Source organism: Porites lutea, chromosome 2 (genome assembly GCF_958299795.1).
Source record: "Porites lutea chromosome 2, jaPorLute2.1, whole genome shotgun sequence".
Taxonomy (NCBI): domain Eukaryota; kingdom Metazoa; phylum Cnidaria; class Anthozoa; order Scleractinia; family Poritidae; genus Porites; species Porites lutea.
This window is the reverse complement of record NC_133202.1, coordinates 46,391,029-46,417,328: the sequence shown is the minus strand read 5'-3', so window position 1 is coordinate 46,417,328 and position 26,300 is coordinate 46,391,029. Positions and strand designations below refer to the sequence as shown.

The 26,300-nt window shown below is 37.5% G+C and overlaps 1 protein-coding gene, 1 long non-coding RNA gene and 1 pseudogene across 4 annotated transcripts; 2 read left to right on the top strand and 1 right to left on the bottom strand.

Annotated features, from left to right (window-relative positions):
- The window catches only part of LOC140928814 (NLR family CARD domain-containing protein 4-like), a 13,826-nt pseudogene extending 5,954 nt beyond the window's left edge, over positions 1–7,872 (top strand).
- On the bottom strand, positions 7,276–26,300 carry LOC140928812 (uncharacterized). 3 transcript variants are annotated; one of them, XM_073378592.1, is made up of 20 exons: positions 26,163–26,300; positions 25,969–26,012; positions 22,483–22,546; positions 20,836–20,942; positions 20,189–20,269; positions 19,470–19,509; positions 18,561–18,626; positions 18,036–18,080; positions 17,413–17,431; positions 17,087–17,234; positions 16,112–16,213; positions 15,324–15,400; positions 14,012–14,126; positions 13,380–13,421; positions 13,219–13,285; positions 12,471–12,578; positions 11,489–11,553; positions 11,302–11,391; positions 10,867–10,967; positions 7,276–10,380 (listed from the first exon to the last, which is right to left on the bottom strand). In XM_073378592.1, the coding sequence occupies exons 1-20, from the start codon at positions 26,171–26,173 to the stop codon at positions 10,210–10,212; spliced, it is 1,563 nt and encodes a 520-aa protein (XP_073234693.1). In that variant the 5' UTR covers positions 26,174–26,300; the 3' UTR covers positions 7,276–10,209. The 3 variants fall into 3 exon arrangements, with proteins under 3 accessions (XP_073234693.1, XP_073234695.1, XP_073234694.1); XM_073378594.1 differs by lacking the exon at positions 12,471–12,578; XM_073378593.1 differs by lacking the exon at positions 18,036–18,080.
- LOC140927094 (uncharacterized) lies at positions 24,112–24,539 on the top strand. The gene is made up of 2 exons (XR_012164525.1): positions 24,112–24,150; positions 24,224–24,539. It is a non-coding gene; the product is annotated as an uncharacterized lncRNA (long non-coding RNA).

Below are 26,300 nucleotides of genomic sequence, written 5' to 3'. Positions count from 1 at the left end.
GTAATACTAAAGACAAGGTGAAAACAACGAGAACGACGATTGCAACTTTGCACGTGCAGCACACTTTTTGAACATTTCCTTGCCGTCGTTTTACACGACTAGAACGTGAAAACTTCTTTTAACTATCTATTTACATGTTTTATGGAGGAAATGTATCATATTTTGTAGTCCGGTTCACTCTGTTATTTTCACTGCCACTCATTTTCACTTTGGTAGCCGCTGTATTTCTCATTTTCTAACCGCCTCTATATAATTTTCATGTTTTTCTTCTAACGAAATTGGCCTCGGTTGTTATTTATTTCTAGCTCTAGCTCTTTCCCTGTTAATGTAGACGTTGAAATTTAGTAGAAAAATGTTTTTGTTGTTGTTGTTGTTGTTGTTGTTTTTTCCTCTCTAAAAGTCCGGGCGGCCAGATTTACCGCCGAAACGAGCGAGGTGCTTGAAATGCAAAATTTCACCTCAGCTATAACATATTCTTCCCCCCACGGGCTGACGTCTGACTTGCTTCCCCCTCCCTCAGCGTCTGTACAGACGGGATGTCGTAAATTTTGTTAGCTATGGGGCTGCGCGCGCAAGGAGCTCCGCTATGACCCTGCAGTAGAATGTTATCTTCTCTAGGGGGTACCCTATGTGGCAGGCATTTGTAAGGGAAAAAAGAAGAGGAATAAACTGAAGGTGCGGAGAACGCTCTTTACGTACTCGCAGACCGTAACTCGCCCTTTCTTTTTCTCTTTAAATACCTGCCATGTAGGCTATTCCAGGTCAGAGTAGCATTACCCTTAAGTGCTGAGTTAAGCTCTGCCTGGTTGGGCTTGTGGGCCAGTAACAATGCACCTTTATCTTTTTCTTCTTTCCATTAAGGATTATAATACTATTTTGTTGCAGGCATTTTTACGGCTGCATTTGACAGTGAGATTGAGTGGCTGCTGGTTAAAGGAATTGCTGATTTTGCAGATGGTGCTCACATGACTACAGAGAGTTGGTGTTCCTGTGCCAGTGTGATGGCGGCTTCTCTGGTAAAGCATATCCTGGGCAATCCTGCTGTTTTTCGTTCTTGGCCTCATTTTGATGGTAATGTTAGTGTCATAATTATGGTTTTCGAAATCCTTACTCTATTCTACTTAGTTCTGCAACACGCTTTTGTTAACAGATGTAATTACTTCATTGATAAAATAACTCCCGGTTCATGATTCAGCAATTTGACTCTAATTAAAATTTATGTCTTATTTCGCCAGGATACTTTGAACAGTAAACGTGAAGCATGTCAATAATTAGTGTAGTTTTATTGCAATGTACTTGTAATAGTACTTGGTAGAAGCCTCCTTTCTCATCAAATGATTTATGTTTCTTTGAACAGTTCGAGCTTCCAAACCATTCGACCTAAAGCGGTGTCAAGATCAGCTGCAGACATTCTACAACTCATGATAAACATGGTACAAATCACTCCATGGAACCCAGATGACAGGGTGCACATTGATGAGGTGTACACGAATCTCTCATGGCTGAGAGATCATAAGACTCCCCGTGGTACGAGTCAGAAGAAACTCAAGGACTACGGCGAGATTTTCCAGGGCACCGATCGCTTTCCAAACCCCAAACGAATCCTTATTTATGGAAGACCTGGGATAGGGAAGACCACTTTCTCTCAAAAAATTGCTTTCGACTGGGCAAATGGCCGAAAAGAAATCTTGAAAAAGTTCGATGTTTTGTTGATGATTAGGTTGCGAGATGTTTGTGGCTCAGAAGACTTTAGAGCTGTTTTAAAGGCTTCCAAACTATTGGCCGCCGATGACTCGATCACCGTTGAGGACCTGCATAATTATATCCTTCAGAACCAAGATAAAGTGTTACTAGTCCTAGATGGCTATGATGAGTACCATGCTGGAGCCTCGTCTCCCATCGACCGTATAAGGGAAAGAGATCTTCTTAGAGATTGCTGTGCTATTAGAGCGGTTTTCATTTGAGTGTCGAAAAGTAATTGGTTTTGCACTTTCTACACGATGCGATTGGCTTAAAAGATTCGCGCCACCTTTTCATCCAATCAGAAGTAAAACCAAAGCCAATTGTGACGCGCTCGCATGCATTTTCCCGCGCTTTGCGTCAGCCACATGTAATTACTTCGAGTTTTGATTGGTTCAATGTATTGTCTGTGTCCTATGTGATTGGCCAGAGTAATTACTTTGGTTTTGGTTTTACGACACTCAAACGAAAACCACTCTATGACTACCCGACTAACAGAGATTGACAAGGTGAGGAGGTCAAGTGACGTCCAACTGGAGATCATAGGTTTTGATACTGAAGAGCAAGTTATAGAATTCGCCAGCAAGTATGTCGATGGTGAAAAAGAAGCTTCGCAACTTGTAGAGTACTTAAGAAGAGAGAAGATTTGGCATATAGCGAAGTTTCCATTGCTTTTGCTAATGATGTGTCTAGTTTGGAGAGATCGACAATGTAAAGGATTGCCCAAATCAAAGCTAGAGCTCTACGAGAGATTTGTGGAGACCCTGCTTTATCAAATGGCCTTAAAGGAGTCGGGCAAAAGTATGAAAAGGAGCAGTAACGTCGTTGAATTCTACAGAGAAGAGTTAACCAAGATTGGAAAGCTGGCTCTAGATGCTCTGTTACAGGGAACCCTTTATTTTCCCCTCAATCAGATTCATACCGAAAGTAAAATACTGAGCGAAACAATGATCCGTTCTGGTCTTTTCCAGATTTCTAAGCTGTCTAGTGCATCTCCTGATGAGATTGTCTGTTTTCTTCACAAGTCAATTCAAGAGTTCTTGGCAGCCTGGTTTATAATGCACGAGGCAGGTCTCAAGGATGGAAAGGCAGACTGTTTGTCAAGCATCGATTCACTAAGTAAAGTTTCAAAAGTGAAGGAAATTCTTGTGTTCATGCTGCAGTGGTCAGAAGAAAGTGCTAAAGCTGTATTTAGTCTTCTTCAGTTGGTAGGAGAAAAAGAAGGTTTGACAGAATACAACTTTGCCGAGGCGCCTATCACTAAAGATTTGCCAGAGGGTCAAAGAAAATTTTGTACCTTGTGTTTGGATTACTTTCAGTTCTGCCCGGTCGCATACATGCAGGCTGTGTCTCCACTGTTCCGAAACAGTGTTCACGGTGTTGTAGTGGTAGGCAGGGATCAGCGACGTAGCATTGCCGAAAAGAAAGTATTGAAGTTTTTAAATTCATGTAAACCGAACTATTTATTGTTCGAAAATTCAAGCTCATACGGGGATAATCATTACATCTTCTCCATGATGTGTGATTTAAAAGCTGTTTTTGTAACTTGTTATGGCGAAACCAGGTCTGTGAATGAATGCATGTGCCACGCTTTTAGTGAAGATACTTTCTGCCTAAAGAAAGAAGAACAAAAAATGGTTCTCTGCCTAGTCCTTGTCAATGAGTGGATGCTGAACCAGTTAAAACTACCCAGAGTACTAACATCATCAGAGTCTCCACAGACTTCTCTTGAAATGCCGTCTATTCGCACAACAACAACATCACGTCGGGTTCAGAAGCACTCTCTATCATATGTCAGGGAGATTATACTTATGATTTCGAGTATCTCTGGTTTACAACGTGTGAATGTGAATGGTTTGTTAGCTTTTCTCAAGAGACCTCAAGTGGTGTTTATTCGTGCACTTTCTCGTAGAAACACCTACCCTGGTGTGTTGACACGTTGTTTTCCTGAGGTTTTCGCTTATTTTACGGACAATCTCTACAGGCTAACACTCAATAACTTAAATTTAACAACTGCTTGTGTCTCTGAAATCGCCAGGTCACTACATCAGGCCCCCAAGCTACGACTGCTTGACTTGTCAGATAACAGGTTCTGCAGTGCGGAACGTGACATGGCAAATGAAGATAAAGAGTTCCAATTACTTGCCATTTCACTCAAATATTTGGTACATTTACAAGTGCTGAGGTTATCAGGAAACCCTCTTGGTCGTGGGCTTATTCATGTAGCCAAAAACTTACACAGTATGCCTCATCTGACTGGGCTGAGACTGTCTAAAACACAGATGGGTGAAGAGGAAGTCTTATCTATAGCCCGTAGTTTACATAATGTTTCTCGCTTAACGGTCCTTGATTTGCATTGCAACAAGCTAGGTCGGGGTATTTGTGAGTTATGTCAGCACCTGCACAGTGTTCCTCACCTGACCGAGCTGAACTTGCGCGATACACAAATGGGTGAAGAGGAAGCCACAGCTGTAGCACGTGCACTGAAGGATGTACCAGAACTGGAGAAGCTTAACCTATCCAAAAACCCACTGGGTCATGGGATCACTGAACTGAGCCTGCATCTCAGTAGTGTTTCTAAGCTGACTCACCTATTCCTGACTGGGGTTCATATGACAAGGGAAGAGGCCAGTGAATTGTGTACAGCGGTGCGTGGAAAGGAGATCTCTCTGGACACAGATTACCATGTACGTTTTTATTTTTCACTTTTATGAATGTTCTATGTATTCTTTAACTATTGCGTGATGTTGTTCTTATTATTCAATCTCTTTTAGTAAATTACATGTAATAACTTTTATCAGGAGCCTATGATCTTGATTTCGTCGATTTTTTTTTAGTGGGGGAGTATATGGATTTGGTTAATTTGCTTTATTCCTAGATGTGGGGCAAAAAACGGGTCTACGAGTTTTAGACGACAGAGTCCAGGATTGAAAAAAGGACCTTGTTTGAGCGACAGTTCACTGTCAAATAGGACATATAATCATGAAAAATATATATATATATATAACAGGAGTTTCCTCTGGCCTTTATTTCCGTGCGAAGCCATTGCTATGAAAATGAAATTTAATTCTCATGCAAATGAAACTCATTATCACCTGAAAAGTTTTGCACTTAGCCCACGTTTTGAAGTTGAAGGTTAGTATCAGAGATTAACGTTTCCATTCCTGAAATGAGTAAATTTTGGTAGCTTTCATGACTAGAGTCTAAAATGGCCGGTTATTTCTTTGAGACAAGGAGTCTGAAAAGACACGTGTAAGGGAACGATCTGCTACGGAACACTTCTCATTGCCGTTGCTATGTAAACGCAATTGCTGCCATCCACTTTGCACATGTTCTCCGAATGACCCGTTGTCCGTATTAAGCGGGTTTATTTTAGAGAAGACATATGAGCTGTTCGCCAGGACAAACGAAAGTGTCCGCTGTACACGGGCGTCCGTGGAGCGGGGTTCCACTGTTTTCAGAAGTTTTGCAGTTTTCCATTAAAGGAAAACAAAGGAGCTTAACATTTTCAGGAAACCGAATCCACTTTATGTTACTCATCATTCGCTTGATTTTTGTTTTTCGCTAACGCATTTAGGTCTGTAATTATGACAAGAGAAACTGGCGAGTACGCCAAGGGCTAGATTAAAAGAGCGATGAAAAGGAACTTTGGAGGAGATTAAATATGACAAGAGTGAGAGACAAAAGCATGGGTGATTGCGTGAAAAGCGGTTTGGGCACAACTCTTTGCAAATATGGTATGTATATTTTAAAAGTAGGGCACCCTCAATTTTCATCAGTGAAGTCGTGGTGAGCGTTTTCCTATTTTCACTTCGTTAGTTCGTTTTGTCGTTCCATTTATCATTCCGTCGTATCGCGGTCGTCCCTTTTCACCGTTTCTTTGTTTCGATTTGTCGTTTTAGCTCTTGAACTGCGCTGGACTGTAAACAATAGCGCTGTAATTCACATAGACAGTATGTTACATGAGAGTGTTGGCCAATTTGCCAGAACACCCGCGACCTTGCCAGAGTCATGGTCTGAAGACTTCATACCATGATTGTTTTCTCCGTTTTAGCCTTTGTCCACACGTAAAGGGCGTGTTCGGGCACCAAAAGCGTAGGTTTTCAAAAACGGTCCCCATAGTGGGGGTTTTTAAAAAAGCCGGCGTCTCGTTTACAGTGGATGGATGAAAACGGAGGTTGATGTCAAACATCGAACATTATAAAATTATACTACTAGCATTACGCATGCTTTGTAAGGGATTTCCATCGTTTTAGCATTTTCATGTGGACAGGCGAAAACGATTCTAATACGCTACGTGAGGACGCGTATATTTTTGGAAACTGGGGAAGAATCTTCATACGGCAAAATTTTGCTTGTGCTACATCTTTTAAAACGCTTATGCAGAAAGTGACCTAACAAAAGCCCACTTCCAAATAAACGCCTCTTATCTAATAAACGCCACCTCTACGCTGTTAGACGCCCCTCTCTAATGAACGCCACCCTGTCTAATAGACCCACTCTGAGAATTGCTCCAAACTACTAGTGATTAGCAAACATAGGCACGTTTAACGAGCATGCTTGAGCTATTTTAAATGCTTCAGTGTAACCGTACCAGTAATCTACTATTTTAATCCTAAATTTAGACTATTTTGTACATTGATGAAAACACGAGACGCTGCCCACAGTTTCGTCGATCCTCATACTATAGGTTCACTTTTCTTTGTCTTTCCTTCGGACATCTTGGGCGAAATAAACAAAGTGTTAAAATACTATAAATATCAACTCACCAAACATTGCTTAGAGGGAAGACTCGAAGGTTTCTTAAGATAATGTGGTTCTTCGAATACCGAATAGCTCAGAAATGTTACTGTTTTCATCATCGTTGTAGAGGATTGCATCATCATTATTCACGAGGTTGCCACGTGCAATTCTACTTCATGGAACAGTCTTTTACTTAGATGACTTGATACTACAAGTGTTATAAGTTAAAGAAAAGAGTCTTCACTTAAGGCACTGGTTACAAAACTAAAGAGGTCTTCATACGGTCAACTTACTATTATTTACTGTGAAAAGCCAGTCTGCGTGAGATGTACAGTCAAACAGTTTGCACGTGAAAGAGTAGGACTTTCGTGGTTCGTACGTGAGGGAATTCGCGTTATCACACAGTAATCTAGCACATAAAGATGTTGGATATTGGCCTTCTAAAATTCTTACGTAAAACAATGCAAATTGTAGCCTTCCACGCAGAATTTCTTAGAGGTTCTTGCCCCACAAACGTCTGCTGAACCGAGTGGTAAAAAAGGTAAAAAACCTAGACCAATCAAAGAACACTTCGGATCTGGGAAGTGCACGCACGAGACTCAGCTTAAGAAAAGATCACAAAAGGTCTCATGAAAGGTGAAGACCTTTCAACAGGAGTAAACTACTCAGTTAACTCACACGCCTGGAGGCTACCCTCACAAAGTCATTGAAAAAAATTACCTCAGAGCTTAAATTTGCCGAACGGAAGTCGGCCTTACTACAAAACAAAGTACGAAAATAAAATTCGGCCCCTCACTCAAAGAACAACTTTATTCACCACTTGCACAACTCCCATAATGCACCTTATTTGCCCCCCAAAATTTTGCGTAACCTTTGTTTTTCATTTCTCCTGGGTATTACAGCCGTCTTAAGAGAAATTGAAACAATACTTATGCAAAATGAACAACTTTGCTACAAGACTAAGCCAGAAACATAAAAGATATTCTGACATTCATAAACAGATACAGTGTGTACAATCCGGTCGCAGTCCACAAAACTTTAAATTCAATTGGGTTGACTCCCAATAATTTATGTTGTCACCACAGGAAAGACAGGATTGGTAAAAAAAAGAAAATTGTGAATTGATATAGGTTGAAAATTCATTACCTGAAATAAGAAAAATTCTTTTAACTGCATCAATGACATTGTAACATTTTATCATAATACCATCTTACCTAATGATTCATTATTTGCATCTTTTTTTTTTCTTAGAATGGAGGCCACCAGTTTATGATACACAAAGAAAGAAAACCTTTTGCCGGAACAATTGCTTTTCTATCAGGAGATAATCTTGGCTTTCAGTTAACTGGAGGTTTCAAGGAAGGTCCTGGTGCTCACACTAATGTAGACATTGCATGGGCTCATCTAATGCAATAAAATCTATGGTGAGATTCATGTGTGTCATTATTTTTTTAAGTCAGTATTAAATTTAAACATGTGCAGTAATGTTACATGTAGGGTGGGAAAGAGAGGGGGGCATTTCATTACTGAAATATAACTTCATTCAGGGGCACCCAACGTCAATTTTCGGAAAATATCTGTTCGGAAGAAGATTTGAGATCTAGAATTTTCGAAACATTTGTTGAAAAATTTTTGCTTGCCTGCCTCTCCTAGGATTTTCAAACATCTAAAAAATGGTATAATTGCCCATTTTCAACGGATTTTTACCCTAACAAAGTCACCTGGAATTTTTCGGGAGCCTTTTTTCTGGCTGAAATTTTCGCAAAGGTAAGTTTTGATCTCTATAATTTTCGGATCACTAGACTTTCAGCTACGAAATCTGAACAGATGAAAAATTTTCAGGGGATAAAAATATGCCTATATCTACCGTTTAAATACTAAAATACGTTCAACAATGCTATGTTTAAGTGGTTTTGAACTATATTCTCGATGGGTGCCCCTGTTCATTTACATGCAACCATCATCCTAATAGGAGAAACGATTGCAAAATTCTGTGCCTGTTGAATGCACCTCAATTTTTTATACTGTGCTCTGTACCTATATAAATATTCTTGTTTATCTTCTCAGGACTGATCTGCCTTATTGTTATTCCTAACAATCGCATTAATTGTTTATTCATCTAATTATCTCAGTCCATAAATCCGTATGTAAAAGGTAACATGATACTTAAATACAAATGATCAACTGTTCGACGTAAATGTAAACAATAAATAAAACCCTACTTCCATCTCTTGAAATTTTATATACAATATAATAGCTGAAATTATTATTTTCTTGGTAAAAAACGTAGACACCAATAAACTTTATCCAACGCTGGCAATAATTCAGTAAAACATTTTACAAGTGTGAATTTACACGTGTGGCTACGTTTTGTTGACTTAACAGCAGAAGTGGCTTGCTTTAACATCCATTCCCGAGAAATGTGAAGCAACTATCCTCTAAAAAATGAAGAAAAACGCTGGCAATTTTTTGCCTAAACAAAGAATAGTGTAAAATTCTTGTAAAATAATAATCCTAATCATATAACCCATAAAACTGAATGCACATTTTCTATTTTATTTCCACTCAATCCCTTGGCTTACTTGTGAGAACCATTTCAAACTAAACCCCCATTCACACCAAAGCTTAAACATGTTTAAAAGCTGTTTAGTAAAACACGTTGTTTCCTTGATTAAAGCTGCTTACCGACTTAAGTTGATTGCAAATTTGTGCAAATTACAAAACTTATTGAATGTCAATCCTGTGTGAAGACCTGTGTTCCAGTATTCCGTGTCTCGATTTTCACTTTTTAAAACCTAATTTAATTAAAGATGTTCAGTTGACAGGTGTGAATGTGGCATCAGATTTTAAGACGGAATCCACCAGGAAATTGAGTAATTTTAATTCTCTGTGGACAAAAACCTTGTACCAGAAAAATTTAAAGAATATTCCATCCTTTTTTACATTTTTCAAGGGCTAAATATGTAATTAGTCATCTGTAATAACACCAAAGACAACTTCGCATGGACGTCCGAGAAAATGAATTGCAAATCTCACAAGAACTGTGAAAACACAGGTAAAATTCCGAAAGTTTCACGTGTACGATGTAATTTTGTGAAATTTGACAATCATTTTGTCTGGCTCCCATAAGAAATTTTCTTTGGTGATATGCTCCCCTCCACGTGTCGCCTTTTCTCGCGTTGGGTGATTTTCGCTCGCTCTACTACCCCTGAGGACAAATGGGGGACTACTCGTAGTCTACCATTCACGCTAAAAAAAAGTAAAGGAGTGAAAATGTTCCGTCCATATTAACGGATATTATCATTCCAAGCGCGTTCTAAATAATATCACCATCCACGCTAATCCGGATAAATTTCGGTCATAGATTTGGTAAAGAATGTTAACGTTTCCCAATCGGGCGCTGACTCGGCTCTCAAGTGACTATTAACGCCTCTTTAAAAATTTACGCCTTTTTCGCCGACCGTTTTAGTTTGGAAGGTACTCTACGAGCAGTGGTTTCTCCAGGCGTCCGGCCTGGAGAAACCGCTGCTCGCAGGGTATGTGGAAGGTGAGAGAAAAAAAATTCTATATCCGTTTTGGTGTGAACGGGGCTTAAGAATCAGGCTAGCCAGACCCCGAAATAGCATCACAGTAACCGAGCAGTTTTGTTCACAAAGGCGTTGGCTGGCTGGCGTTTAAACACCTATTTCTTTGAGACGTCAGCACGCAGACTGACAATTTCCCTGTCTACTTTGCTTTCTTGATGTTGAAGACAAATATTCCACTCAGGACAAAATAGACAGCTGTTACAAGAAAGAGTATGATGTAGCCAAGACCGATGTCACATCTCAGCTTTTCAAACATGTCTAATATGATACCTCCAGTGGGTGTGGCTATAGCTTGTGGTAGAACTAAAGCCTGTAAAAACAAAAATAGACATATTCCAGTCTCAACATGGACAATTCTAAGATTTCAGTGGGTAGTTATTTAGCTCGAGTCTATTGAAAAAAATTTTATCTGCAACCAAACAAATGAAAGTTGCTTTGGCATAGCCTGCGAGCAACTTCTTCATTTAGAACGGCGGGAGAAGCGGCTCGCATCTCCTTTCGCGTGCCGCGGCTCACGCGTGACTTCACGCGGATCCCTCAAATGGAGAGCTTGTTTGCAGGCTACTTTGGTGAGGTTTACTCCCCCGTGCATTGTACGCTCGAGTCCAAGGATGAAGCGTAGAGTGATCATTTATAATGACTGCTGTTTAGTAGCAGATGTACTACAGCTTTCCTTTTTCTCTTTTTTTTTTAATTTTGGCATTTGACAACATAACGAAATTTCAAAAGACAGCTTTGAATACTGCTTTCCAACCACGAAACCTGTTTTTACATTAGTAAAATTTTACTCACTCACCTGATGCCAGACTGCCAAATCTTTGGCCTTTTCTCTGTCATTAGGAAGTACATCCATTACAAGCGCAAAATCTACAGCACAGTACGCTCCAAAGCCCACCCCTGAAAACACAAGGGAATTCACATACACTGTCAAATACAACCAATAACTACATCAACATCAAGATTTGTGCGAGGGGTGGGGGTGTTGACAATCAGCAAGAAATTTTGGCCCATGAGGATTTGAGCTCTTTTCTTGTTTTGTTGTTGTTGTTGTTGTTGTTGTTGTTGCCTTCAGATGTGGTCTCAGAGGGAGCTTTAATTCAACCGTAATAACCAAATTATGCAAACCAAGCTTGTTAGTAGGTGAAAAAGCTGCTCTAACGGAAAAAGTCTTGATTTGTATAGATGCGGACATCAACCGAATATAAAAGTATAAAGTTGTTAAACTTCTCACCGAAAGTCAAGGCCACTGGCATTGCTGCATAAAAAGCATACTTCCCCTGTAATCCAGCCAATATGACAGCACAGACACTCATTAATATTGCTGAAAAAGAGAACCACACATAGGATTTTTACAAGTTGACAAATTTGTAACTCTCCAAAAAACAAGCTTACAATGCGAACAAAAAAGGCAAATGTACCTGATCCTATGACAAGAGGTTTTCTTCTTCCCAGTCTATCGGAGAGAAACCCTCCTATAACAGAACTAAAAAGTATTGTGCGCGATTACTATCCGTGAAGACATACAATAGCTGGGTTATATGGGCGAAATCGGTATGGTTTTAAAGGTTTTGTTAAAATATTATGACGCGTAAGGAAAGACGCTTTTGAGCAACGCACGTCAAACGGAAGTGGACGTTTCGCATTCTTGGCAGTGATTTTGCCCAAATTTCTGGCAAATCGTCTCTGCACGGGTAAAGACACTTAGCACTACTATAACTTGTAGCATCACAGTATATTAAAAAGAAAAAGGCCTCGCCGATGACTTGCGTCGCTCATAAACGCTTTTGCTAAATTTACATAGCAGGCGTCACGGCAAAAACTACAGTAGAGTTGAAATTATTGGTTGACTGAAAAATCGATGAAACTTCATTTCTTTACCGGCAATATTAAACGAAATACATATCAGCCACCAAAAGCTGGAGAATTGCTAGGTGGCAAAAATGCTGAAGAGCCAAAATTCTTTGTAACAACTTTTCTAGTATACCTTTATCTCCAATTTTTTATGCTAAAATTTTCATGAATGCCATTTCTGCCACGATAAGTTCTTACTTGCATCTTTTTTCTAAGAGGGTGTTGTTCGCCCTCATCTGCATATTACTTCATATCATACTTGGCCTCATCAGTTCAATGATAAAGATAATAGTACCTGATCATTTAATTTTTGATTTCAAGACTGGGTGCATGATATCAAGCCTAACCTTCGAGGGTAACGTTGTGCAGCCTCCCCGGTGCTTTTCTTTATCATTATCATTTTCCCTATCAATCACTTATCATTACCATTAACATCAATATTATTATTATTATCTTATTAACGTTCAAGTTTTTACAAATTGAACAAACTTGTAAGTGAACGAGTGAGTTTTCCTTGTTCCTAGGTTCTGTTAAGTGCCCCGGACTTACAATAACGCAGCAGAAAACAGCATCGGTAACAAAAGCATTGCAACACTTCGCTCAGGTGACCAGCAGTTTGGTAAATTCACCATATCTCCTAGCCAAAACTCTAAAAACCTGTTGAGTTCATAAACAAACAAAAGCAAACAAAATTAAGGCGGATCTCGGACGGGGCACTCCCAGAGAAATTCGTCAAAGTAGTGATGAAAAAGTGCGTCAAACTCCGCAATCCATTTGCTGATTGAAGATTAAAATTTTGAAAATCACCACACAGAAAAGTCATCAAAAAGTACACAGAATATTGTTAACATCGGTTTACTCTGGTTAAATAACAGTCACTAAGGTTAAAAAGTATCAAGGAAATGCAATATAGTTCTATGGGGCAAACTAAACTTTTTAAATAGACTTGGTTGCTAATTAAAACCAGAAACTCATAAGGGGTTGAACAACCCCTTATGGGTTTCTGTTAAAACTTGATAAAGGTGTTTATAATTTTGAAAAACGGATGGATGACAGCAGACTACATTTGTCTCATGAAAAAGACCCGAGTCGTGAATTGTCAATCCACCAGCTGCTTCCTCCCCAGGCCTTTAGAAGGCGAAGCGGCACGCGTGGACTTCATTGCGTGGGACGAGCGTGGAGCACGAGCGGGAAATGATGGGAAGAAAAATTTTTTTCCCTTCTCGTCTCTCACTTCTCTTCAACATAAGAGATCAAGAGCGACTGGGAACAAGGCAGATCTAGCAGGCAGGCTTACCCAGTTACTGTAGCAACACCTTGCTGCATGAGAAATCTGGTGAGAAACACCCATCTAAAATCTCTCTCTGTTCAAAAACAACAACAAAAAAGAGCATATTAGAATATATCACACATACACATGATTGCAAACTGCTCACGTTATATTTTGTTTTCACTCACCTTTCAGTGGCTCCCAGTAAGCTAAAAATACAGTCTTCAACCCTATAAAAAAACAACATTTACATTTTACTTTTTGTACACTTCTGTATTACGAAGTAAAAGTGAAAAAACAAATCGGCACATCTATGCACATATGCGAGAAATTAATGCAAAAAACACAGCAAATTTAGTTAAAGTCAGAACTACAAATACATGTATCCTGGACAGATCAGGTACTTAAGACTATCACATTACTTTGTAGCTGAAGATTTTCAAACCAATAACAAAAATAAAAAGTCAACATAATGTATGTCCAACAACTCTTCTGGTTTGTCAAAGTTAAATGGTGACCTCATCAGATATCTGTCCTTTTCAAGACATCTTGTCCTTTTTCAGGAAAAAAAATACTTGCAGGCCTGATAGTAACTTCTCACCCTAAGAGAAAGCATGATATTTATGATCTTTAAAGCACATAGTGAAGAAATTGGTTACTTAATGCACCTCATATCCACTTTTATGGATTCCTGTCTCTAGTCGAATTACCAATGTGTAATAACAGAAGTGACACCAACTGACATTTAATTTCACGTCAAGTGAAACAAAGCCAGATTTGATACATGTTGTGCACTGTACAATAACACTCCATTACTCACCAATGGGCTTATGGGTCACGTTTATGGGGGGCTCAGGACATGACACCACTGTGAGGAACACGCATATAAAGTACAGCACAGCCACCAGTGAGTATGTACCCACAATTCCAATTTTCTAAAACAGGGTGAAAGAGAAAGACCTCGGGTAAGTCATGTCCTTTTGGACCGAAATTCATACTTGCCTCCAAGTCATGAACAAGTACTGGTGAAACAAATTAAATGGATTTTTTATCTCTGAATTGCAGGATGATTCTTTTGTTTTATTCCATTTCTGCATTGAAACTAGTCTAAAGTACGGGGTATTGGTCGTTTCGATACAAAGTCGTTTCAATACAAGTTGACTCAGTCGAGGTGTAAACAGTTTCACGTTCCACTCATTCCCAGGGTATTCCCTTACAAACTGGGAGCATCCAATTTTATAAGGGAAAAAACCGCTGGAGACAAGGTTGCAAGGTACCACTGCACTCTGTGCCCAGTTGGGTGCAAACCCATACTTAACCCTTTAAGCCCTAATATCCACATACAAATTCTCCAAACTGATCTTTATATATTTCCTTAAAGAATGAGTTGAGAGAATTTGATAAAAGATCAAAGAAAAAACAGTAGGTGATCATTTTATTAATTCTCATGATCAAATCTCTTGACAATGTATGGATATCGTTAAGAGAAAATTGATCTTGGTCACTATTGGGACTTAAAGGGTTAATCAATCTCTTTCAATATGTGTGGAAAGCTTGATAAATTACTTCTTTAATAGCATTTTTAATAAAAAATTAATGAATCAACTCCAATATTTCACCTTTATGTGTATTTATTTTCACGTATGAGCAAATTGCCAAAAAACTTCACCTGAATTGGGCATTCAGAAAGTTCAGCGTTATTTTGAAATGATTATCGCATTGTTGACACTCTTAGTTATAGATCTCAGAATGATGTCAAAATTTTACGGTTCCTCCTGAGTTGGAAAAGATTCATCAATTAGATCTCAAAAGTTTTAGTCTAGAATCCGCTGAGGTTGAAACTTCATGCAGTATGGACACTCTCAACAATGAAAGTAACTCACTTCTCTGTTTTAAAAACGTTTCATATCAGTTATAATTCAATTAGAAATAGTTTAAATGTTTACCAGTCTTCCAATTGTGCGAAAATATAATGAACTATTTTAAAGTTTGGGATTATAACTTTGTCTTCTTTATAGCTACATTAGTATAAGCAAATATTAATCCATCTTTCAGAAGGAATTATTTAACAATTCACATTCAATCTTGTTGTTTTATGATCAATTGATTAGTTGTGCAAAATTAATACTCACCGGAAAGAAAAACCCAATGAGTGCTCCAGTAACATTTCCAACTAATGTCATGGCCCCCATAACACCAGAACTAAAGCCTGTGATTATTATTTTAAGAATTGTTTTTAATTTTCATTTAAAAGTTATTACCACTACAAATGTCCCTCAAAAGTCAAGTACTGGTCAAAGTATTGGTTTTTTAATTATTTCTGTAAAACTCAGTTTTAGTAAATGTTTCCAAAAACTAACTTCACTTTAAACTCTCTGGTGTAGGTTGTTGCTTGTCAACTTTGCTGAAAAATCACTTTCATAAATTATTATAGTGACATTGTATTTTTCTCTCATTATTATTACTTATGCAGTATTTTTCTCCATTTTTAGTAACCATAACAATCTTCTTTTACTTTAGTATAAGCAGGGTTTTGCACAATGTGCAAACTCCAGTAGTCAGGTCAAGAACACTGTAATACTTACATGCACTTTTTGGATGAATAACAATAGCAGTGATTTACTTAAGTTCAGTAACTTTTGACATCTTTTACTTCAAACATGTACATACAGTTAAACATTTTTCCATATTAAACAACTACAGTATCAGAGAAAATACATGTATCAATAAGTTTAAAAGTATTTAATTATTTTATTTATTCGAATTCATTCTTTATGTAGTTATAAGTAATATTACTAATTTGTATCAAACGTTTCTATAATTTTTTTTTTTCTGAGAGTTGAGAGTAACCCCATTAAATAACAGATTAACATGACCAAACAGTTCTAAGTCATTGCCACAGGGTACACGTACAACTTACCTCTTTGAAATGAAGGTGTCAAATCAGCTATTAATCCATTATATGGCACGCTCATAATGGAATAACATGCCATAACACACAGATAAAAAGCTATGTACAGACCTATGGAAAAGGAAATTGACTTCTATTCAAATTACAACAAACACAACAACAGTAATTGATAGGCGACTTATAGTCACACTATCATCATAGCCTCACTGAGATGCTCACCAAGGTTATTACTTGGTGTTACGGAGCATGAATTTATTCTAATTAGTATATGCTAATGATTATCTGTAAACCATGATATATGCATATACTAATTACCATAAACTCGCGCTCCATAACACCAAGTTGTAACCCTCACCAAGACCTTGTTCAGAAACTGGGAAAAAAACTTGTACCAAAATGTCTCCAAATCTAAAATCTACTCATAAAAACCCATACACGACTCTGAGATTTCCAGATTAAATTGATGCTTAGTACTCCTGATTATCCCTTGTTGCCACCAGGAATACCTCTGTCTTGTCACTAATCACCAAACATTTCCACAGCTTCTGCATAATTATGTATAACTCACAGGAATCATACCCTTAACAATAAGGATTTAAAATAAATTACACCTCCAATACAGAATGTAACTTCTTTACTTCCATAGTTAATTACTAGTCAATCGACGTACTCTTAAAAATACTATTAATTGATTTGGAGTTTGAGAAAGAAATTTTCTGGTGCAAACAAAATTCATTCCAGTTGAACCTCTCCAAGCAGACTTTTAAGTGGTACCATTTTTTGCTCCTTCGAAAGTTACATGTATTTTAAAACAAAAAAAGGTCATTGGGTGCCTCTGAGATACCTAAAGTTACTTTCAGTCTTTTAGTATTAGTTTGATGTACACTGCAAGTTCTGCTCTTGACTTATGATCATAAGCTAGTGCCTCAGTCTATTAAACTGCCAGTAAATTGCATAAAGCAAGGAAATGTAGTCAACACAAACCTATATTTCCTCGTGAATCTTCTTTCTGCATGAGGATACTAAGTAGGAAGCTTTCATCAGATTCACTTGTCATGTTATCTTCTTGCTTCTCTAACACTGACAGGTTAAAATAAGGAATACATCGCCGCAGCCTTAAATCTATGGAACACTGATTGAAGAAAGACATCACAATCAGAAATAGATCAATAAAATCTCTTTACTGTAGGCACAAGACAGAAAAAACACTTCTGAACCAACAAAACAACAGCAAGTAACTGACAGTAATAATGGTGGTGGGATAACAATAAACAAAATCTAAACAAATAACTAAATCATAATGAACTTACTGTTACATTTGATATGTCACTGCAATCAAAACAAAAAGAGCAATCAGCTAGTTCAAGTTGAAATAAATATTGATTATTGATATCTTATTTTTGCAGCATTAATACTGTCTACTTGTACTTGTATGTACAGTATAATATAATGCTCTCGTTCAAGTTTGCACTTGGTTTAAATTTGTTTTGCTTTAATTCATACATGTATTTAAACCACAATAAAATAATACACTGTATCATTTACATAGTTTGTCACCTGACTAACAAGATCGGATAGACCACCGCCTGAAAAATTAAGCTATTGCCTGACTGACTGACTAGTTGAGATTAAGAATTGATTGACAGACTGATAGACGAGACAATTTACTGATTGATTAAGATATTAAAGGTAAGCATGTCACAAAAATTATGTAATTAGTGTAGGACAAAGTCCGAGATGTGAAGAAGGATTACTTAACTCATTGTTTGAGAACAGGACTGACCATGACTGAGGCCTGCTGATTTACCAGCTATAATAATATTATTATCATAAAAAAGTAGTTGACCGGCTAATTCAATGACCAGCAACCATATTGATGAGCTTATTGATCAAGAGTACTCTGAAAAGAAAAACTGTATGGAGCCATTCCCACCTTTCAATATCTGGGGCACTGAATGCCATGCCAAACAGAGCTATACTGCAAAGATAAAACACACCAGGCCCCAGTGTATTAATTTAAAATTTAACTGACAAGGTTAAAATGGTTTCAAGCTACATCATTCTTAATTTCTCTGTCTCCTATCCCTAATGATATTCATGATTATGAATAATGTCATCAGTTTCCCTTCTCCAACCCATAATGAGTCAAAGAAAATAATTTGACAATCAAACTGTATGAAACAATAAGGCCATTTATATGAGGAAAAATGACGTAACTTATCTCCATCTTAAATTAGGTGCAAACTTCCATATAAATAGCTCATTTCATCCTAAATAAGACAGATCTTCTCTAAAAACAGCCCTGAACACTTAGTACAGAACCACTCTTGATGGATCTTACATACATTATGAAACAATATCTTTGTTGTCAGTTTAAAATAACCTTAAAGGTTTACAAATAAAAACATGTTCCGTCCAAAGAGAAAATAAGAAGTCTAGGAGTGATCACACAACTCACCAAAGTAGCACAGTACCACCAAGCATGAGAGGACGTCGCTTTCCAAATTGAGAAACAAGACGGTCACTAGAAATAAAGAAAACTAATGTTCAGTTACTGTAAGACAGTATTTAGGGTCTGTTTCAGGTCAGTTGGGACAGGGTGCACTGTACAAGTACATTGTGTCATTGCTTTCAAACAGAAACAGAGGAGCCACTAAAAATAATACCCATAAACAACTGAATGGTCTGGCAAAACCCTTCATTATCAAAAAAAAAAAACAAATTGAAAACTCAACTTTCCATTACTACTGACAGTTTAACTGTAACAAAGGTTTCACACACATTTCCAGTAGCTCTTACTAAATATGTTGTTGTTGATAAAATTAATGAGGTTATACACATGTGTTAACAAAAATGAATACATTAAGAATGTTAATGTTTGGAGTCTCTTATATTCCCATGATTTTGTAAAAGACATTAGTAACCTTTTCAATAATTTGACACAGGGACATTCAACACATTTCAAAACAGAGGCCATCCTTATACAGGCTGTACAGGGCATGAAAAATGCCTTAATAAAGCTTTTTTGAAGCATGAAAATGAAAAGCTGAAAATTAAAATCTCCAGGCTTTCCTTGCTCAAGCTTACTAGAGCTATAATTGCTTGGTTACCTTAGCAATGATTTAATTGCTAGATGGCTTGCCTGGCCCATTAGAGAAGTGAGGTTAAAACATTACTTGTAAAAAAGGAAATCATTTTGTCCCGGACAATCAGACAAGACTTTATAGAGCCTTGATTTACCCCTAACATGGCTCTAACTAAGAAAAAATATCTACTAACACAATATCAAAAACACAATTTTAGATGACAAAAATTTAAAAAAAATTGTCATGAAATTCCTTATTTAGCAATTTACAATTGTATTTACCTTTTCATCCCAACTAGAGGACTTAAGAAAAATGTGACAACTGAAGGAAAAAATATAAGTCATCATCAGCATCCAAAGTTAATTAACATAATTATGATGAAGAACAATGGGCAACACTGTTCATTACTTTGCCAGTTAAACCCAATACTATCCTTCACAACATGCATTGTGTAAAACATTCATTAATAAATGTAAAAGCAACTAAAGTAACTAGAATAAAGAAGTTCCATTTACTAAAATAATTAAATAAATTATACACTGTAAAAGTATATATATAACACGAAGCATATAAAACTTCAAGGGCTTTCAAGGAACAAGAAAAATAGTTCAGTGATTAAAGGGCATACCATCAAGGCCTTAACAATTGGGTTTTTAAAGGTTATCAATAAGTACATGTATATGACCCTGAGATATCTTCAGTGATTATCACTTAATTCCTAAGAAGTGCAGTCTCAATCTGATAATCGAACCCCCCCAACCCCCCTGCCCCCCCTCCTGGAGAAAAGGAAACTGACTCACATTTTTAGGAGGTTAGTGAAATAAGGGGTAGAAACACATTTGAGATTCAGTCTACTGAATGTAAAGTTCATCTTGTTAAAATTGTATTTTCAGCAAAGATTGTGCTGTCCAATAAAAATTTAATTATCTGACGTTCCATCTGAAAGTTTACCCTGTTACATGGAAATCAAACTGAAAAATTAATATTAATAAGAACTTACCAGCCCCTGCTGCCACCATACCACCCAACACTTGACCTTTCTTTTCAGAACCCACAAGCGCATACACTTGAGATGGCACAACTGAGAAACAACAATGAAAACAAAATAGATGTATAATTAACACGAAACAAAAGCATCTTTCTCTGTGGTTGATCAATTAAAAGGTGCAGGTTCAGTGCTCAAACTACTTTAAGGCTGCATACATGTACCCTCTTTAGTGACTAACTTAATTTCATGAGCAGAAGTGACCTGTCATTGATCTTATGGCAAGTTACATGACTGGGAAAATGAAGTAAATCCCGAGTTCTGATTAGCCACCTGAAAGAGTTAGATGGGCCTTGGCTGCTTGGGATTTCCCACTTTGATTCAATAATAAACAATACTTTTCATGCTATGTACAAAATAAATCCCTTATTGGCCAAGCTTGTTCAGTAAGATGGATAAACAGTGGCCATGTTTTTGGTTGTTTCTTTTTTGTTTGTTGACGTTTTCTTGATCCATAAAACAGCAAGAAAAACCAGTTGCCATTATCCAGTCATGTTGACCTTGTACTTGCTCAACAACACAAACAATGTACAAAATACCAATACCGCAGCTGCATGTGCAAATTATTTAAAGTAGTAACAGGATGTCAGTGTAGGTTTCACCTTCAACAGATAGAATGAGGTACATGACATTCATCCCAAACCAAGATATGTTCAGGAAGAACACTCTTGACTTGGAGAGAGCTGGAACTTGGCATGATGCATCTAGTCTAACAACATAAACAAGAAAATTTCAGTCTTGAGTTGAAAGCCTTCACAAACAAAATGGCTGGGAAGGGATCTTAGCAAGTGGTTGGAAAGGTTGTACAAATTAACAGGAGTCCATTTTGATCCTCAAAAAAGAGAGTTTTCTCTGTTGCTAAATATCCCCCGTCCCCCCTATTCAATGAAACAGAACAAATAATTATTATTACGTGCACAAACATTAACATTTTGCTCAACATTCGGTCTGGGGCAGGGGAATAAAGAGGTAAAAAAAGTAACCTTCCCAACACTTTTGACAATGATTGTAGCTATATTTTGTAGGTGGAAACGCTTGTGGACCCTTTTCAGTAAGAGAAAAAACAATGCACAGGGACTCTTCCTTTCAAACTTTGTTCCTCCTCTGAGGCCCCGTTAGGGTAAATTTCAACAGGCAACATGGCCTTGAAACAGTGACATTGCAAAACAGAAATGTCAACAAACGACACAAAGATGGTTGAAACTGCAACCGCAAAAGAGAAAAGCAGAAATACAGTAGTAAAATGCCAAAAGCGACATGCCTTCCTCGCAAGGTTTTAGCCAAAAGGGTGTCCAGACATCCTATAAATGCCGCTTTTTTGAAGAAATACAAGGAAAGTTCACTTAACCGCTTAAAAATTATAGGGGAAAGCACGCCTTCTGGATAGCCAGTTTTTAATGTCTGGCTAAAAGCCTGCTTCCTCATCAATACCCAAAACAGTACGTTTTGAAATTCAAACCACGGACATACAAGAACATAATAATAATAATAATAACAATAATAATAATATAATTATTTGCTCTTATTGGGTGCATTTCCATCCTCAATGCACTTCACATGGAAAAAAAAAAAGAAAGGAAAATAAGAAAAATCTCTAGCCTAGATGACATACAAGTATTATACGTGTACATACATGTACACATTGTACACTTTAAAATACTAGAAAAATGTTAAGAATAAAAGTCAATGAAAATACTCATAATTTTAATAAAAATGTGTGTAACCTCCCTAAGAGTGCCTCAGTAGTACAGTTATATGTTCCCCTAATGTCACTCATTGCAGAGAGGCATGCTTTTGGCTCTCTGCACTTGTTTACAACAAGGGCAAGATGCTATTGGGCCATAAGAATAAAGACTTTCACTTTCAATATCTGTGGGCACACTACTTTTCATTATAAATAAACTTCCTCTGAAATATTAATAATGCACAAGACGAGAAAACCTTAACCCTACCAGTGATCTAAGGATTACATGTAACTGCACTCAACAGTACTGTCGTAAGTTGACTCCTTTAACTTACTTGTGCATCCTACTTGTGCATCCTTTCCTCATAAACCCTAATTTAGCCTAAAACAATTTCCATGGCTATCCAAAGGATGGAGGGAAAGGATAGGGGTGTAAGAGATAGAAATTTCTAAAAAGAACCATGCAAAATCATTATTAAATAGAGAGCTGATGGCAAAAATGGCTAACTTGTTCCCTCTTCCACCTTATAAAACAAGAATAATTATGTATAACATTTTAACTCACTGTTTGTCTTCATGCTGGTGTTGCTCCGACAATTCCTGTCCACTGAGTTCCTCAGGATCAGACCCTGTAACAATATTCGTTGAGATAAAATTACCTACAGTAATATCATTTGACAGAAAAGGAAACTTGGGTTGACACTTCTAAAATCGAGAATGATCATAATTTATTGTGATTGGATCAAATGCTCCTCATCCATCTCTGCTTTGAATTCCACTTGGAGGAAAATAACCGAAGCAGATAATCTGCTTCTATTATAATTAATGTGGAGAGAACAGAATAATTTGCAGCATTACAGCTGTGCAAAAACACAAGAAATTTGATGAAATAAAGTCCACACTAAATATTAAAATTTTCTGGTTTTAAATGATATTATTTTGGCCTACTCTTATCCAAAATGTTTTGTAAGAACCTTCATTAATGTGAAAGCAAATTTGTTGAATATGTCTTTGATTCAAGAAATTTCATTTGGTGCTTCTTGTATGGGCCAAAATTTGATTAAAATAGTCAACACATTCAATTCTTCTTGGCATATGACTCTATGAAGCCATTTTGCAGGCTTGCGCCTCTTCCTACACTCACTGCACATCAAAAAATTGTCACTTTTAATATACAACAGCACGGATTTTGACACAACAATCTAATTGGTAACCTGGTTTTGTGACATAGTGTGACTCTGCCATGACCCAATAAAAAAAATCCTAGCTATGTCCCTGTAGGGGCTAGGAAGAGAAGCTTTTCTTTCCTAACAGTTGAAACTGTCTATTGTAGCTAACGACTTACATGTTTGTGTAATTTGAAACTCTTTTATGTCTCGATGCTTGGGCACAGCATTTTCTGTTAATTCTCTCTACGATTTTTCTGGTATTTTTTCAAAGTGCCTATAGGCTTAACTCTTGCTACAATCGAAAATTAGATCACTAGGCTTTGTCAAGGGAAATCTGAGGTAGTATCCATAGTGGGTGAAAGTCCAAGCATACAGCACTCTGGTCCATCCAGATGTGGAATACACCAGTTCTGTATGGTCACCACATCAACAGTACCAGAAAATAAGAATATACAGGCTGTACAGCGCAAGGCCACCCACTTCTGCATGAATGGCTGGGATAGAGAAACTGAGGACAGTGACTAGTTTGCAGGGTGCCTTTAAAGATAAGACAAGAAAGAGCAAGGCTGTTGCTGTCAGGGCTGCAAATAACACTGGGTCTTCGGACATTAGCCAACCAAAATTTGCTAGTATCCAATGAAATCCCACATGTGCTGGGACATTATGTCCGGAGAATTTTCTTTATTGTCAATCATCTTACAGTAAAGAGGAATAATAATCTCACTTGAGTAAACTATACTCTGAGTTAGGACGATGTCAAAGTCACAAAACAACATTACCATGGGTAATGAAGTTTTCTTTTAACATTAGCGTAGTATGTCCTCTGATTTACCCGAGAGGTAGCATAATGCTTTTCCAAAAATTGTGTGGCACTAACGTGTACAACGGGAGTCTCTTTCCTGCCGCAATAAACTTGTGGAACAGCCTACCTCCCAAAGTCAATACTCAGCCAAATCTCAAAGGCTTCAAGGCTGGACTGGACAGTTTTTGCATGAATTGATTCATTAATTTAATTTAGTAATTCATTAAAGGGGCTATGTCAGCTGGAGAGCATGCGCTCTGAGGTTATGCAAATTACTTTCAACTGTCAAAATTCTATTGTTTTTAACGCGTGACTTTCTCCACGTGAGTTCTGAGGTTATGCAAATTACTTTCAACTGTCAAAATTCTATTGTTTTTAACGCGTGACTTTCTACATGTTCTCTGTCACGTCCAAGGCTCCGAATTTAGAGAGGTTAACAAGCGAAATGGGTTTAGATAAGGGATATTTCGATAGAATTTACGGAACGTTTCTTCTCTGGTTATGCTAGATCAAGAATAAAATTGTGACGACAATTTTACTTGTAGTTTTGGAGTAAAAACGCATGCCATTCATAAAATAGTGCGCAAACAAAAATTCAACAACAACATATTGTCTTATTCAACAAAATAAATCGAAGTTGTATTTTACAAACGAGCTACAAAAGACGCTAGACCGAAGATAAAGACCAAGACTGTTTCAAATCATTAACAATTAGGCTTGTCTGTCGCTAGTGATTTTATAATTTAGATGCTGACAGAACAAGAAACATCAAGTCTTTGTTTTGATTAGGGAAACATACATTATCGCGCAAAATTGTTCGATCGTGCCGAATCACTGCGACGTGGAGAAAAACAGAACCAAGTATCATTGGTATACTACTCCACTATAAGCAGTCCATTGACAAAAAGGGAAAGTAAACTCTGCTATTTTCCAAAAATATGCTCGAACACAAACAGTTCAAAAACATGGCATTTACAGGATCTAACTCGTACTAAGGTGCCTCTCTAAGTCCGTTGAGAACAATCTGGACGAGCAAACGGTCGTGCTTATCTTTGCCGTGAATCCAGATAAATACAAGAAGGAATCTAGCCAAATTTTATAATGTTTCCTTCACCAGGAGTTTAGTTTGGTCACGAAACTCATGGCCTGATGCTCTTGTAATCGTTTACCAAAAACGGCCGCCGCCAACTCGATAGCCGCTTCATTATATGTCCACATACTTTGAGCACAAGAAAATTCCAAGAGCCAGCAACCAGTAAAATAACTCAATAGACAGGTTCTGTGAACTATAGGGAAGATTCCATCAAAGATTCCATCACTCATTGTGGAGTAGCCGTCATTAACTCTGCCATTAGAACGGCCGCTGATAAGAGGACACGGTAAATCCACGTAAAAACATTCCACAGGCAAACAATTTCAAAATAACGCCAAAAAATTATTCTATAATCACCATAGAACGATTCTTAATACAAAACTTCACTAACTATCGAACGATGGCTGAGATTTAGACAGATAAAAACAGCCTTCCAAAATCTCCGACAGAACTTGAAAAAGACGGGCCAACTTTTTCAAGTTTGTTTTCATTGGCTCGCGCATGCGTGTGGGGTGACATAGCCCCTTTAACCACTTTCTTGTCTATTTTGTTTATTTTGAATCATTATTATTTTTGCTTCTTATACCCTCGTGATGGCTATGCTTTTGTGGGTGGTTTGAAAAAAAAAAAAGCAAAACGCAAACGTGAACGAGATTGTTTAATACGCTTACAGAGACAACGTTTACTGTATAAAGCCTACTTATTTTTAGAAGTTTCGTTACGCACTCAAGTTATCAAGGGAGGTTGTACCTCATATATCGATTAAAATATACCGCAAAGCAAAGTATTAATGCAGCCTCAAGAACGGAATTAATACAGAGGAGTAAAAAAAAAGTCACTAGATCGAGTGAGAAACGTCAAGGTACAAGAATTTCATTAAGCCTTTAGGCCCAGCGTAGCGGAAAACTGAGGAAAGCGAGGGATGTCTTGAAGAAACACTTGTCAATCATTGCAAAAAAGAGTTGTCTAATTCCTGATAAAAAGTACCTTTTTCTTCGGGTGTTTTCTCCATCTTTGGGTCATTTCCCATGCTAGAAAGGAACGAAAAATTAAAGTCATGACAACGGTAACATTCGCTAAACAATCCCTCTCGAAGCTACACTAAAATGGACAGTCGACTAAGCTGATCAATTCGACTTGCAAACAATTTCCAAAGCGAAGTTGTCTTAGTTTCCTCTCACCTGGATGCCATACTGGTTAATAAATCCTATCATCTTACGATATTAATTCCAAGTTTAAGATTTTAAGGACGTTTTCCACACCTTCGAGGAGAAACCACCGTCCTCGCTTGGGACATCAGGTCATCGCCATGTTGACAA